Source organism: Nanorana parkeri, unplaced genomic scaffold (genome assembly GCF_000935625.1).
Source record: "Nanorana parkeri isolate BGI_ZX_2015 unplaced genomic scaffold, ASM93562v1 scaffold187, whole genome shotgun sequence".
Taxonomy (NCBI): Eukaryota; Metazoa; Chordata; class Amphibia; order Anura; family Dicroglossidae; genus Nanorana; species Nanorana parkeri.
Window position 1 is genome coordinate 1,870,172 of NW_017306455.1, and position 15,817 is coordinate 1,885,988.

The following is a 15,817-nucleotide window of genomic DNA, read 5'->3' on the forward strand; positions in this document are numbered from 1 at the left end:
CAACTGGTATTGGCAGTGGTAAACCATTCACGAGACAGGAACACATAGAAATAGTCCCAGCAGATTTGTCCTATGCTTTTTTCAACAAGGCAACAAACACAATTTCAGTCCAGTAGGGCCTTGTATAGCATGTTCATAGCATAGAACACACAAAACATCTGCTCGTGTGGGCCAGTAACTAAATTTATGTCAGTAATAATGTGCCCCTAATGGGTTCCCCATAGCAAAGAGGCAGCACATGTAAATTTTTAGTGTTCTGTCAGTCTTTTTACACAGCAGATACAGAGAGCCCGGAACATCAGTCAGCTCACATATATAAAGGCCTATGGGCAGCTGAGACTAATAATGAGGTCTGGCTACCAGTTAAGATGTGTACCTAGGAAAGGAGGTTTCATTATACCCAAAGGTCTACAAAACCACAGGGCTCCAAGACCCAGAGCAGGAAATGCCCTTACAGGAAATGAGAGGAAATCTCCCCTGTATGGACACAGACAGAATTTAAAGTGTATTTTTTTGTCCATCTCTGCAATACATGCCAATTATCCCATGGTCTGTCCCTTTAAAAATTCTGCAAGTGTTGAAAAATACTAGTTGATCGGCTAGTAACCCAGTGTGCTACTAATTTCCTATTCGAGCTGACAATACAATGCTTTTGCTGCACTGAAATCCCAAGCAGTGTTGTCAGCCCTGTTTCCCAATGTTGGGCCACAGAACCCCTTCATGTATGCTATGGAGAGGAGTAGAAGGTAATGGTGTTCTATGGTCCAGGAAGGCAGAACTAGGCAGGGGTTTCCAGCACCATTGTTCCTTTTTTTACAGGCACCAATGCCATTGTTTGCATTAATATAGTGGTACTGTGCCACACGTCTCCATTATATTCTATGACACCTCACTAACAGTCTCTTTTCTCCTCTTCTGTGACTTTTAGATTCATATTTTGTTAGGTTGTGGAGAAAACAACATCTGTGTCCCTCACCTACAGCTGAGTGCCAGCTGGTGAGTTCACCTTCATTGCACCAGATTCTGTGTCATTAATTCTTTGAGAAGACATCTTTATCTTGAGCTTCCTGACTAACAGTCTGTTTATTTCATACAAGGGGTAAAGAACCGCTCATCATTGGAATCGATAATTTTGTACAAATTGACTTCAATGCTACCAATTTAGGAGAACGGGCCTATGAAGCAGAGCTACATGCCTGGCTCCCCTCTGGGGCTCATTACATGCATGTCTTGGGAGAAAGTAAGGTATGTAGCAGTAGAGAAACTACATCCACAGCAGGCCCTCAGCCACTCTTTAACCTATGGGCAGGGTGGGGCACTGTGCTGGTTCCTTTACTGTTTATAGTACTGAATGTACTGGCACACGTCCTGTATATTAAAGCTTGTACAGAGTCCCTATTTTAAAGAGGATTAGATCCCTGACAGACTGTAAGGACACTTACAATTAGGTTCCTAGAGCCACCACAAAGGTCTTAACTGGCTTTGGTAACATGGTTTTCTGTCATAGGAGAGGATTCTGTGCAGTCCAAGAAAAGAAAATGACAATGAGCATGTGGTGTGCGAGTTGGGGAATCCTATGAAGAATGGCACACAGGTGAGTCTTTAAAGGTCAGCTCCACAAATTGTGGTTTGGCTCTATTAGATTGAATTCCCTACCAGCTTCTTCTATTTATCAGAGACTCTGTTGGTTTAATTTCCTTCTTTAAAGAAGAACTCTGGGCAAAAATTATCTTAACCCTCGCATTGGGGCTACCCCTGCACTGCAAGGGTTACGTGCTCGTTCTAGTCTAGGAGCAAAAACAACAAAGTTATAATATCTGAACTCACAGCCGGCTGACTCCTAGACCGGTCCCTGCAGCCTGTCTCCTCCTCCGCTCCAGCAATGTAATATCCCTCAATGTAACTCATAGGACCTTAGACCACTGGAGCGAAGGAGATGAGAGGCTTCGAGGACTGGTCTAAAAGCCAACAAGCTGTAAGGTTTGGGTGAGTATAACCTTATTTTCCCTTCTATACAAAAAAGAGAATTTAATCTTTGCAGTGCGGGGGTAGCCCCACGGCAAGGGTTAAGATCAGTTTTGCCTGGAGTTCTTCTTTAGACTCTGTGTCTCATACAAGCCACGTGTGGCTAATACATAGCGAGTTAGATCTGGAGTTGTTGTTGACGTTTCTCTGGCATGTAAGAGAAGCATGTTTCTGTGACAAAACACTCATATTAAAGTGTAAGTCCATTTAAACTGTTTTTGTAGTTTTGGATGAATTTGGGAAGGATTAAACGCCTTTTGAGTTTTCCACCACTGGTGATATCAGTTTCGACAGTGGTTCTTATCCATCTGTATCCAAAGTAAAAAAAAATTGACTAGCCATGCTTTTTAACAATATGTTTTATGGCACTTTATTCAGGTCAGTGAGTGCAGAGACATGACTGGACTCTTTCATACACAAGGGCCATATTACAATTTAGGGATGAAGTAGTTTAGAACAAAAGGAAATCTATTTTTCCTGCTGTCACCTCTGACCTATTGCTGCGTATTTCGCTGTCCCCTCTCATCTAGATCCGTGCAGGGCTACAGCTGAGCATCAGTGACCTGGAGGACAGCGAGGGATACTTCTCATTCCCAATGCAGATAAAAAGGTAAGGCTGACACTTTCAGATCCTCTGATAGTTCCATTTTGGAATATGTCACAATAGTATACCGTATTTTTCCGTCTATAAGACGCCCCCATGTATAGGACGCCCCCCACTTTTCTTACCCAAAATTCAGAAATCAATATTTTCCATGCTCTTTTGCATAACTGATTACATCCAGTTTAAATTTTGCAGAGTAAGACAGCCGCTTACTGGTACCGGTATTGTTTTTGTTTTCTGACATTTTTATGGGCTCCCTGTTGCATCTGGGCACTGGCGACATGCTCTCCGCAGCATCAGCTGACGTCGGGTACATAAGGCTCATGATTGCAGGAAACCTGTTAGCTTGTCTCTGCATTCGGAAGTTTCACTCGTGAGGCTAGTTTGCAGAGGTATCGGCAGTTTCGCAACTGCAGTTCTCCTTTCGGCCCCCCGTGTATAAGACGCCCCTCCATTTTTAGGTACATATTTTAAAGAAAAAGTATAGTCTTATACACGGAAAAATACAGTATGTATGGCCAAAACGTTTTTTTTAATTTTGATTAGCGTAGGGATTTTTTAAAAGTACCAAGCCTCAAAAATTACACGACCAGCGCCAAATATGCACAACCAAAGGTTCCCTCCTGTGGCCAAAAGAGTTAATAGGAATCCAGCATGGCCGCCCCATACCAGACAAGGGATCCTGAGGACTGCATGGAAAAGAAGAAAAAACACCGGGTGCCTGACCTGCAATAATGCAATAATCCTCTTTATTGGTGGAAATAGTATTAAAAAAAACATTATACTCACAAACGAGCAATAAAAATATCACATAGGACTTGTAGTCTTCACTATAGTTTGAAACCAGTCAGTTTCTTTTTTGCTGTCTGTGTAGGAAGGTTTCCCTTCACTTCCAGTCCTGGAGATGCAACAGGAAGTGGCAGAAAATCTCTCCAATGCGAGAACATTTTTTATTTTTTAGATAGCAATAAATACTCTATTCACAACCAAAGTTTTGTCTTTTTGTTTTTTAAGCCGCAACAGTCATAATTCCAGCAGTCCAATTGTCTTGGTACATTTCAATGTGACCGTCGAGGTGTCAGCAGAGCTCCGTGGGTAAGTATATTGAACGTTTATCTTGTTATATACTCTGTCACTTGAGAGATAGAGAGAGGGATCTGTCCATCCTTATTGTAGACCCGTGCAGATTTGCATTGGTCCATGGTGATCATGCAGTTAGAGGTCTATGCGACGTCTATTCATGTCATGTTTGCTATAGGGATGGGTCAATAACATAGACATGGGTATGAATAACATTGGGACATATTGGGAAAAGTGAAGGTTTTTCCTGGGTAACATTTTTTAACCGGCCAGATAAAATGTTAGCATGACCCCTGTTCTTGTTAAATTTTTTGTTTTCTGTTTGTGACTTAACCTTACCAGGTTTACTAATGATAGTTGTACAGGCCTAACTGATAACACAAGGCAAAAAGCAATGGTGGACAGCCAACTAAACCTCATATTTCAGAGGCATAAAATGGACCAACAAAATCTGACTTTCTATTGGCTATCATGGTTTCCTGCTTATTACACTACTACTATATGCTATGGCAGTACATAAGTCTGATTGTGTAACACTGTTGAAGGAAAGTTGTCATTGCTGATTTCTCCTTGTAAAAATTCTATTTCTAATAGGCTGTCATGCAGATAGTCAGTTTCAATACTTTGAGTCATGGACCTAAAACAAGTACACAGAAAAGGACTTCTGACTTGGCTTTGGCTTTCTCCAACTGCATCATTTTACCTTGAGTCAGTGGCTCAGAAAGTGTTGAAATCAGTGGGTCACCGAAATAGCCAGGGAAATAGCATTTTCAGAAGCAGGTCAGCAATGGCAGCCTCCATATTCCACTCATTTAATATTCAAATGTTAATGTATTTCTTGCTGTTCCTCAGGAGCGCCCAACCAGCTGAGGTGGTTCTGCCATTACCTAAGTGGAAACCACGAGAAGAGTCCAGTAAACCGGAGGACAAGGGGAAGATAGTGACTCATGTCTATGAGGTAATCCTGGTAATCTGCCTAATAAGTTTCAAACTAGAATATTGATTAGATGTACTACAGACACACAAAAAAGCAATCATACATAACATATAAAGCTTGCTGTATGTGTTCAATCATTCTCTGTTTATTTCTGCAGCTTTACAATATTGGACCAGGCACGCTCAACGTCAAGTTAATTGTTCAAAGCCCAGAAAATTATGAAGGTGATATCTTCCTGTACCCATTACGTCTGAAGACTGATGACATTGTGGAATGTACTGATGTCCCCAGCGTTAATTATTTACAGGTCAGATGGGTTTCCTGTCTGTTTCTAATTTAATATGCCTTGACTCATTACAAAATAAAACAAGTGCAATGGAGAAAGTTGAATGGCAGCTATAACTACATTGGTTGCTATAGGTGTTGACTCTTGACTCTTATAACAGTTTTATGACTATTTCTAGATGAATCCTATATTCTTCACACCACACCAATACACATTATTGTTCAGATTTTGTAGATAAAGGGACATAATCATAATGTATATGATAAGGTCAACTATAGGGCCCCCCAGACATGTTTTAAAAGCCAATTATGCTCTTGATCTTCTGTGGCTATAATTATGACTTTCACAATAGCATTTCTGTTCTGTATTCCTTAGCTGGATATCACAGAGGCCACTAAACCACCTGTAAGTTTCAGCAAATCAGATGGCCGAAGACTAAATAAGCGAGAAGAACCAAATAAGGACCAGGATGTTGGTAACGCGGGAAGTGACAACAGTATCAGCTCAGGAGATGGGGCTCGATACAACCAATCCATTACACTGGTAACACCATGGTTCTTTAATATGACTTTTGTAAATAAAATAGGTCTTTTTAATAGTAAGATGATGATTTATTTATGATATATTTTGGAACTATGACAACACTACCATAAATCTAGGTACTTACAAGCTTGGCATTACTTTTATCAAGATGTAGGTTACACCTTATAGGATGACATCTCTCTTGCTTGCTGTCTCTCTTTCTCTACGTTGCCGCACCAGCCTCTTCTTTGCAATTTCTATATTTTGTCCATACTGCGTCCTCTTGAACCTCACATCCCTACACAGTTTGGGGGGTTCCTTTTGAAACTCTTTCTTCAGGCTCAGTTCATATAATTTTTTTGCCAGGGCTGGTCTCATCCAGTCAGAAATCAAGATCTGCACATCTGAGCCTATTTAAAGGATAGGTTTAAACAACTTAATCCTTACCGGCTCTATTCTAGATATCCCCCTGTACCAACCTCAGATCAGTGGGTGACCTGGTTCAGGAACTATGGCCTACCCCGGAAGTGCCTCTTCTTAGTGGGCAGGTCCTCTTTTTGTGGAACCATGTGGTTCTATGCATGCATGGCTCTTCTCCATAAGTCCTAATGAAAAAGACCTCTACTTGCAAACCTGCTGGTAAATGGCTTTTCTATTAGGCCCTATTGAGAATAGGTGACGCATTTGCAGTACTGTGTAGCCCTGCCAGCTTAAAGCAGGAAGGGAGCTCTGTCTAACATAGGCATAGTTCCTAGATAGGGTCACCCACTAACCTAAAGTACCAGAATGTATAGGTATGTAATGAATGATTTATGATCTTACTACTTTCAGAAAAACGTATAAATGTGTGCTTAATCTAAATGTACGTTATCTTTTATTATTCATACATACATTGGTGTTCTTGAGGTATGTTATATAGCATTTTATAGGTCTCTACTCCAATTATGTGCCCCCAAGGCACATTACATTACATACATATGTAAGCGGGCTTAGGGTGTAGTGGCTTCACAGAGGTAATCACACGTAATGGTCTTTTCAACAAGATAACGTTTATTACCGGAGAGCCGGTAGTAGGATGAGTATTTACAATAGTAAGGTCAGCAGTTTCACTCCAGGCATGGAGACACAGGTACACAGTACAGTCAGTTCTGATATCAACGTTAGTAGTATTCGTTAGCACTACCAGCACCTCCCACTAACTGGCAAAGTACAAATCCAATCACACGAGGTGTATCGGTAAAGGCGGAGAACACGTTACCCGGGAGCAGCGGTATTCATTCCATACAGCGAGATACGAGTCTGGAACACGCTTCCCGCACTCACAGCGCGGACACAGGTTTGGCTATAAGCAACTGGGAGTCTTTCATCCGACCAGAAGTGCCGATGCAGGACTCCATAGGAACCCTGAACTATCCCTCACAGGCCGGAACACTTTCCCTGAACTCTCCTAGCTCTCCCTCACAAGCGGGGTACCTGTCCCTGTCTACTTTCACACTTGTTCTGCCCAAAAACGTGGTTGGGCTTCCTATATAAGATAACCACCCCAAAATGGCCGACCAAATCTCCCGAGAATTCCTGTCCTATCAGGACACCAGGCTTCTCCAAAATGGTGCTGGAGACAATTATAGAGGCTAAACAGTTCTGAACATATTTACACATAAACATATCAAAATCGGCTGAAAGTAGTTATATACACTGGTTATCCCACTTTATCCTGCAGCCAGCTAGACTGCCCTGTCACTGGCAACTGCCTACACATACATTATACAAGTAAAAGTATATAAGTATTTTTAGGCAGACTCATCAGATTTTACTAATGAAAATAATTTATTGCAGAACTGTACCAATGCTTACTGCTGGGAAATGGAGTGCTCTATTCAGGACATTGCCAAAGGACAAAGAGCAACTGTGAAACTTGAGTCCATACTATGGGTGTCCAGCTTCATGAAAGTAAGAACATGCTTATTACTTCCATAACACCCTCTAGAGTAGGCAAACAATGGGTGGGGCAATGGGAGGAAATAGGCGTGGTTTGGTCAGAGCTCGGCATGGTGGGAATTTATCAATAGAGTGACCTATATTGTTCTAAATATGGGGCACTGCTTGTATGTATCTATCATGACTTTTCATCTGCTACATAGAGAAAACTCTGGGACACCCAGGCCTTAAGGTCAGATAGTGGATGAAAGATCCAATCATTATTATTTTCACCACTTCAACTCTTATAAAAATTCTCACGCTTTGCACGTTCTCTTGTTTTGTAATAAAGAGAAAACTTGATATTTTTAACTGTTCCTCTATCAGGTCTGTCAATTGCTGGACAATGCAGTTTGAGGGAGATGGAAAGTTCTGCCATTATACTGCAAACATATATGTATACACAGAGAGAAAGCTTCATTGTTTCTTACCATCTTAACATACTCTGAAGTTTAATACGGCACTGTTGTCTCTAAAACAAAACATTCTAAAAGCAGGTCACTGTAAATGAAAAGATATTATACTTCTGTGGCCCTCGTCTCCTATCCTTACTCTAATGAAGCTCTACAGCAATCAATACTTTTGGGAGTGTTGAAAGCCTGTGTCCCCTGCCTGCTGTGAAATAGGGGGATGAAGGATGGGACCAGAGCATGTAGAAGGAGACACAGGAATCTGACACTCCCAGAAGTGTTGTATGCTGAAGATTCTAACAATGGTACAAGTGCTTTAAACAGAGCAAAGATAAGAGACAGGGGCATTCAGAGAGGTAGGTGCAATATCTCTTCTTTTGCATTAAGGTGCTCTTAGGATTTTGTATGACAGTAAGTGAAGTTCAGGGATGAAAACAAGGAATTAATTAGAAACCCCTCCACATGTGCACTCTGCTTTCCATAGATGGCTGTTTGGAATCACATGGGACAGGAGGAAGAGAGAGCGCTTAGCTTCACCTCTCTTCTAGCAAGTTGTGATCTGTACCTTTTGTAACTACATGAATGCAGTGCAGCATAGAAATAGTCAATTATGGCTCCCAACATTGAGGACATTTAATAAAATGAGTTTAAACAGGAAATGCTTCCCCTGTTGTTCTGGTCTGCAGACATATTGCTGTCCACACTTTAGAGCAGAGGCGGATAAACTCCGGCCTTCCAGCTGTTGTGGAATTACAAATCCAATGAGCCACTGCAAGATTCTCTCAGCCACAGGCCTGACTCCCAGAGACAGATGCATCATGGGATTTGTAGTTTCATCACAGCTGGAGGTCCAGCGTTTGCCCACTTCTGCTTTAAAGTGTAGACTGCAGACAGGGTGAATGTAAGAAAAGCAATATTTACAACTGACTGGAGCTGTGATAATAGCTATAAAAGCACTTGGAAAATAAAGTTGGTATTACATAAACAATACATAACAGAGCTATGCTTCCAAAAGTAAAGTTATTAATTAGAACTCACCTGACTCTTCTGTTCTCCTACCAGAGACCCCAGAAGTCATTCATTCTGCGCTCCCGAGGTTACTTCCTTGTGACTGGCTCCTCCTACAGGATCCAGCCTGTCACTTTGCTGGCTGCAGAAACACATGTAAGTTTCCCAGTAGCAGTTTATGTGTCGCAGGCCTGTCACTGTCAGCAGACTGTTACGTTTGAAATAATAGAAATATCTTCTCAACATGAAAACTCGAAAATGTGGATAATTTAAAGTGGTATTACACTATCAAACTTATTTTCAATAATGAATCCAGATCAAACACATATACATTGCACAGCAAAGCATTGCTTTACATTTTTGCTCAAACACTTATAATCATCATGTTTCCAAGTCTCTCAGCTCAGCTTCCCTGAACTTACTGTCCAGTACAAGATCACAAAGGACAGAGCAGACTCGAGCAACTGTTCATCTAATAGTTTGGAGAAGGGAGGAGAGGGGGCCAGGGAGGACCAAGTAGCTTGATTTGCTGTGCCTAAGACACACACAGCTTACTAGCACACAGAAGGGTGGCTGCATAGCACTCTGCTTGAGAAAGGAGCCACCCAGAACAGGATATCAGGCCAGTGCTTAGGGGACCAGCTGATTCTGCAGGAAACTGAAAGCTTTAAAAATCAGGGAGCAGCATTCATTTTAAGTGATTTCATCAGCATTTCAAATAGCTTAAAATCCTTTTTGACTTTAATATCAGCTGACATTCCAGCCTCAATACAGCCTAAATGGGTATAACACACCAACACACTTCATAACGCTAATGCAGCACACACAGAGGTAACATAACAATGTGCTATGGACTCAGACCTGGTATGCAAATCTAAAATAGTAACCTTATAGTTGTTTATGGGCAGCTTTCAGATGACTGCATTCCACTACACTATCATACCCCTTGAGGTGGAACTCCACCCGAAACTAGGGACGTGCGGTCAGGGGAGGCAGGTGAGGCAGAGCCTCACCTAGTATTATGGAGGAAAAAGCTGTCAGGTTCAAGTCTGAAGCTGACAGCTTTTTCTCCATTCAGAGCGGCTTCTAGCAGGTTACACAGCAGGAAAATCCTCCACGCTGTGTAACCTGTCATGGACGGAGCGCTGCCTGTTAATTATAGGCGGCGCTCCATCCGGCTTTTGACAGCTAAGTTAGGTTATGTGGCAGCGGGCTTCCTCACTGCTTGTGTAACCTAACATAGTGAGGGAAGAGCTGCAACAACCTCTACTATGTGTTAAAGGTGTGAGCTCTGTGGATGGTTCGGACCAATGGCACAGCGCCATTGGTCCAAGCTGTCCAATCAAAAAAAAGACAAAAAGCCCACTGAGGACATCGATCTCGATGCCTCACCAGTGATGAGCAAGTGAGGAACAGGGAAGCTCCTCCCTGTCTCCTCCCTTCTCCCTTCACACTAGCTTGGGGACCGGGTTGGGCGGATGTTCTGGGGGCGAGGCTGCGGAATGCCTCACCCGAAACCAGAGGTGTCGCATTTCACTGCTACACTATCATACCCCTTGAGGCGGAACTCCACCCGAAAATTGTTTTTGTTATGGATGGAAGTCAATTCCCGGTTTTGTACTGCTCTTTAAAGAGGAAATGTGGGCAAAACTTGTATTAACCCTTGCAGTGGGGCTACCCCCGCACTGCAAGGGTTAACTGCTCATTTTAGTCTAGGGAGGAAAATAAAAAAAAGTTATACTCACCCGATCCTCTGAGCTAGCTTGCTCTTAGACCGGTCCTTCAAGCCTTGCTTCCTCTCTGCTGCAGCAGGCTAAGGTCCTTGAGTCATCACGTTCTATACACAGTGTATATGACGTGAGGACCCCGAAGGACATTCCATCGCTGGAGCTGACCAAGATTCATGGAAGAGCACACCGATCTCTTGTATTTAGAGAACATTTGCTTTATATGGAGTTCAGTTATCACAGCTTATATCCTGGCTGTTACATCAATGTACATCAGGATCCAGCGCCTATCTTTTAACTTGATGACCTTATTCAGCAAGGTAATAATGTGCAGTGTAGTAACACACGGGGGGGGATTTACTAAAACTGGAGCAGACAGAATCTGGAGCAGCTGTACATAGTAACCAATCAATTTCTATATTTAGCTTGTTCAATTAAGATTTGAGAAAGAAAGCTAGAAGCTGATTGGTTGCCATGCACAGCTGCTCCAGATTTTGTCTGCTGCGGTCTTAGTAAATTCCTCTCACACTGATCTCTTTTCGCTAATGGGTCTGCAGAAAACTGAAATGTGATGGTTGTGGGTTACTGGACTTTATGCATTATAGTTACTTTGTACTGCCTGACCTAATAAGACTAGTGCAAAGTGAATTCTCATTGGTTGCCACTTGTTTCTCCCCTTGGCATGTTGATTCCATCTTACAAAATGAGCCTGTATTCCTGGCTTCTGCTTCCTGCAGCTGTCTGGCCTTTTGTATATTCTGTCCACTTGTATAAAACAGTTGCCCTTTTCTTCCCAGTACATCTGTTCCTCTGCCTGACCCGACTTTCCCTTTGGATAGCATTCCACTCTCTTCAGCTGCTCCAGTTCCTTATTCGGGTGTCTGTTATTTCCTTTATCTGTCTCCTTCTTCTTCATTGGGGAAATGTGTGACAATTCTGTCACTTAGAATCACCTCTGATATACATCCTTTGTCACATACAGCAACACTTCCCCCCTCTACTCTTCATTTCCCATCTCAGCCACTGTAACCTTTTCCTGATAAATATATCAACGCCATTCCTGTATGCAAAGAGTAATACTTTTTTTCTCATTTTAAATTATCTTAAAAAAATAAATGAAATCAAAATGTTATTTTACTTTAACTTATCTTTCTAGCACATCCTGTATATATGTAATCATTTCCACGGAAAGCTGTTATCAGTTCACCCAAATTCAATATTTCAAATTATAGATACTAGAGGGTTAAACTGAAAGGATTCATCAAACTTTGTCCCGTTTTACACTCGGGAGGGGATATTTGCTCAGTGTAGCATTGCCACCTTTTCTCCAAGCGAAACCCGAACACACTCTAGCGATGCACTGAAATTTGTGGGGGAGAATGAGTCGTGGCTTATTCATATGTAAATAGCGCCGCCCATTCATATATCAATATCACAGTTGAGACTATTTTCAGTGGGGGGCCAGTAGCCCCTATCTTAATTTTGGTTGCCCCTGTCTGCCTGACATCTTGTCCCCGGGTTTAAGCTGCTATGAAACCCGGACACAGCATTCAAAACTCGGACTGTCCGGGCGAATCCTGCACAGGTGGCAACCCTAGCTCAGTCCCATCGTTTGCTTTGCAGCACTGGTTCCCATTCCATGGTATATATGCCCCTTGGAGTATTTGTGGGTACTTCTCCTTCCTCTACTAAATGCATTATACCAGTTTTAGCGCTTAACATATGCAGAATGAATGCCCATATTTTCATGTTCATAAAGGGAACATATAGGGATGTAAATTATTTAAAAATCAGGGATTGTGACTGGCACCATTCTCTAGTGCAGAATCAATCATTGCCATTTAGAACACATGGGCCTGAAAGTTTTACCAGCAGAGGCGGTTTGCTGAATATAAGATTCACTGGTGTATATATGGTGCCCCAATATGCCCCATGGTGTTTTGTGTTTTAATTTTTTTCTCTGGATGGAGTCAGACCCATCCAATGGTCCATCTTCTTCCCTGTCCTTGCCTGCCTGTTCAGATACATGGAGTTTCAATCTGTGAGAGGGAGTCTAAATGCAAACTGCTTCTGCTGTACTCGTTTATTAAGGCCATATTCACACACAACGCAAGAGCAAAATTGTACTCATGTTTGTAAATGCGTATATGTGTATGTATACCTCCTCATGTATCACTTGCCCCTCCCTCTTAGATCGTAAGCCCTCATGGGCAGGGCCCTCCTTACCATCTTGTCCTGATTTGTAATGTCTTTCTTATATTGTAAAGCGCTGCACAAACTGTTGGCACAATATAAATCCTGTATAATAATAATGTATGCGCGTTTGTATGGGCATATATGCATGAACTGTATGTGTATGGAGCCAAAAACGCTGCGGCCCCTATGCACAGCATATTATACGGCAGTGTGAATGAGGACTAAAAATTCCATGATGCTCTCTGACATCAGTATATTAAAGATTTAATTATATATAAATTGTAAATAAAGCTATAAAACATATTATTTAAAATGTCTAAGCTTGAAAAAAACAAAACAAAAGTGAGCCAAAATCATGATCATTTTCAAATAAAATAAAAGTTCTAATTATTCTGATTTTCATGCAAATTAATTATTCTTGATTTTCAACAGTAATTATTGTAAAACATTTTTTACAGACCAATAGACAGTACTAATAATAAATGTGCCCCCATCACCTGGTATTTAGGATTAGGGGATCCACACCAGGGACATAAAGCGAGGTCAGTGGCAGGTAAAGAACCCCCGGCCCGCCCTCGGTATTGTGACTCACAACCTGTGAGGTAGGAGGAAAAACTGCTCTGTTTGTGGGGTGTTGGAGGAGGGAGGGAGGAGCCTCCCTATCCATCACTTGCTCATCACTGATGAGGCATCTAGATGGATGCCATCAGTGTTTTTTTTTCATTGGATGGGTTGGACGAATGGACCAATGGTGCTTTGTCATCAGACCAAACCATCCACAGAGCTCAAGCCTCGGACTCCAAGTCAGAGGCTTGTTGTAGCTGCGACCTCACTGTGTTAGGTTACACACATCAGTGGGGAGGTCCGCTGCTGTGTAACCTAAAGGCTGTGACACACTGCACGTGAAGCAGTGTGTCATGTAATGTTCTCACCAGAATGTCAGCTTGCGAGTGCTCGCATAGGTAAGCAAGGTGAGATGAAAAATTTAATCTTCAGCCAATCGGTTCGCGTGTGTAAACCGGCACGTCACAATGCACACTCCATCCAGTTGTTACGTGCGAGCCGATTGGCTGAAGATGCCGTCATTCATCTGGCTGCACTCACACACTGGATGCGAAGCTCTGTGCCTGACAGCTTTGCTTCCCTCTGCACGGCTTCGCTTGCAGTGTGTCACGGGCTTAATATAGCTGTCAAAAGCCGGATGAAGCACCGCCTGTAATTAACAGGCTTTCCCCTCTGTGTAACATGTTGGAAGCGGCTCTGAATGGAGAAAAAGCTGTCAGCTTCAGACAACAGGTCCCTGATCCACACCAGGAGAGCTTGAAAAATACTGGCTTGAATAAAGTGGTATGGAGTTTAACAAGGTTAAACAAAAATACTGGTTTATGGATCCCCAATTGAAAAAAATTAGTTTGTAAACCCACTTCTGCTTATGTCAAAAACTGAAGACAAAATCCCAAAATGAGAATGATACTTTTCTGCAGACAGCAGAGGGCAAGGCAAGGCTTGCAGCAGAGATTACAGAGCATTAGAGCCCAAATTAGAATGTCATATTGCAGAAAATGACATTTAATTATCAGTGAAAATGCGCACACTAGAAATTGAGGCAATACACAACTGTTATTAGCTTATCACCATCAATAATTCAGTGCGGTTTATAAAGTCATAGCAAGTTCCACGTCTGAGCAAATATTCCGAGCCGCAAATAGGGCTCCTTGACATCAGTCACGACATCTCACAAATAACTTCAAAGAGCCTCCCGTCAGCAGCTCTTGTTTTGACCACTCATGATAATCCGAGTTTAGTATAATGGGGGATTTTTGTGGGCTCTCACATGCTTCTACCCTGTGTTTCATCTCGCTCTCCTCTCTCAGGCCGAGACAGTGGTTCAGTGGGTGACTCCGGACGGCCAGAAAGACATTCCTGTGCGGTGGATAATCCTGGGAGTCTTTGGGGGGCTGCTAATCTTGGCATTGTTTGTATACGCTATGTGGAAGGTGAGTTGCAAAATGGCCGCCGTCACGTCAATTGGGTTCCTATAGTAACCACTCTAAGAAAATAATTATTTATTCTCTTAAACCTAACCTATAATTTTCTGATTTTGTAGCTTGGATTCTTCAGGAGGACGAGACCACCGACAGACGAGGGGGAAGAGTTGACGGCGGACAAATAATGGATGACTCGCTTCCAATTAGCTTCTTCATTTCTTTTTTACTACTTGCCATTAAAACGATGAATGGGTAGGAAGCTGAAAAGTTTTTTTTAAATGTTCATTTTACATTGCATAGCCCCCTTGTTTCCTCACACAAGGCCTCATAGCAACCTATAGCATTCCAGCTGCCATTTTCCACTGCAGGTTAAGACGTGAGGCCTCTGACTGGTTCCTGTGGGGCAACCTATAGCAATACAGCTGCCATTTTCCACTGCAGGTTAAGACGTGAGGCCTCTGACTGGTTCCTGTGGGGCAACCTATAGCATTCCATCTGCCATTTTCCACTGCAGATTAAGATGTGAGGCCTCTGACTGGTTCCTGTGGGGCAACCTATAGCATTCCAGCTGCCATTTTCCACTGCAGGTTAAGACGTGAGGCCTCTGACTGGTTCCTGTGGGGCAACCTATAGCAATACAGCTGCCATTTTCCACTGCAGGTTAAGATGTGAGGCCTCTGACTGGTTCCTGTGGGGCAACCTATAGCAATACAGCTGCCATTTTCCACTGCAGATTAGGACGTGAGGCCTCTGATTGGTTGCTGTGGGGCAACCTATAGCATTCCAGCTGCCATTTTCCTCTGGGTGGGAGGAAATCTCCATTCCTGGGTCCATGTTTTGGTAGTAACCAGCATCTAATTGTGCACCTGAAGAGTGAAGAGTGTGCTGGGATGTGTTCAGGGCTCCACCTGGGAGACAGGAGAACTCCATCCTGGAGTCAGTGTGGTGGCCAGTGCAGCAGGGTGCTGCGGGTTTGTAATTATGTTGGACTTCTTGATTATATGCCTTTTGAAAGAAAAATAAAGACTTTTTGTTAATGGAAAAGTGTGTGCGAGTG

General features: G+C 42.6%; 1 protein-coding gene across 1 annotated transcript in view; it reads left to right on the forward strand.

Annotated features, from left to right (window-relative positions):
• Window positions 1-14,945, forward strand: part of LOC108785976 (integrin alpha-IIb-like) — a 37,965-nt gene extending 23,020 nt beyond the window's left edge. The window contains exons 19-30 of the mRNA XM_018555174.1: window positions 929-996; window positions 1,098-1,245; window positions 1,508-1,594; window positions 2,556-2,635; window positions 3,644-3,724; window positions 4,562-4,667; window positions 4,804-4,953; window positions 5,308-5,475; window positions 7,249-7,404; window positions 8,904-9,005; window positions 14,647-14,769; window positions 14,880-14,945. Of these exons, the coding sequence (XP_018410676.1) occupies window positions 929-996; window positions 1,098-1,245; window positions 1,508-1,594; window positions 2,556-2,635; window positions 3,644-3,724; window positions 4,562-4,667; window positions 4,804-4,953; window positions 5,308-5,475; window positions 7,249-7,404; window positions 8,904-9,005; window positions 14,647-14,769; window positions 14,880-14,945 (1,335 nt within the window). The remainder of the gene's footprint in view (window positions 1-928; window positions 997-1,097; window positions 1,246-1,507; window positions 1,595-2,555; window positions 2,636-3,643; window positions 3,725-4,561; window positions 4,668-4,803; window positions 4,954-5,307; window positions 5,476-7,248; window positions 7,405-8,903; window positions 9,006-14,646; window positions 14,770-14,879) is intronic.
• Window positions 14,946-15,817: the final 872 nt, after the last annotated feature.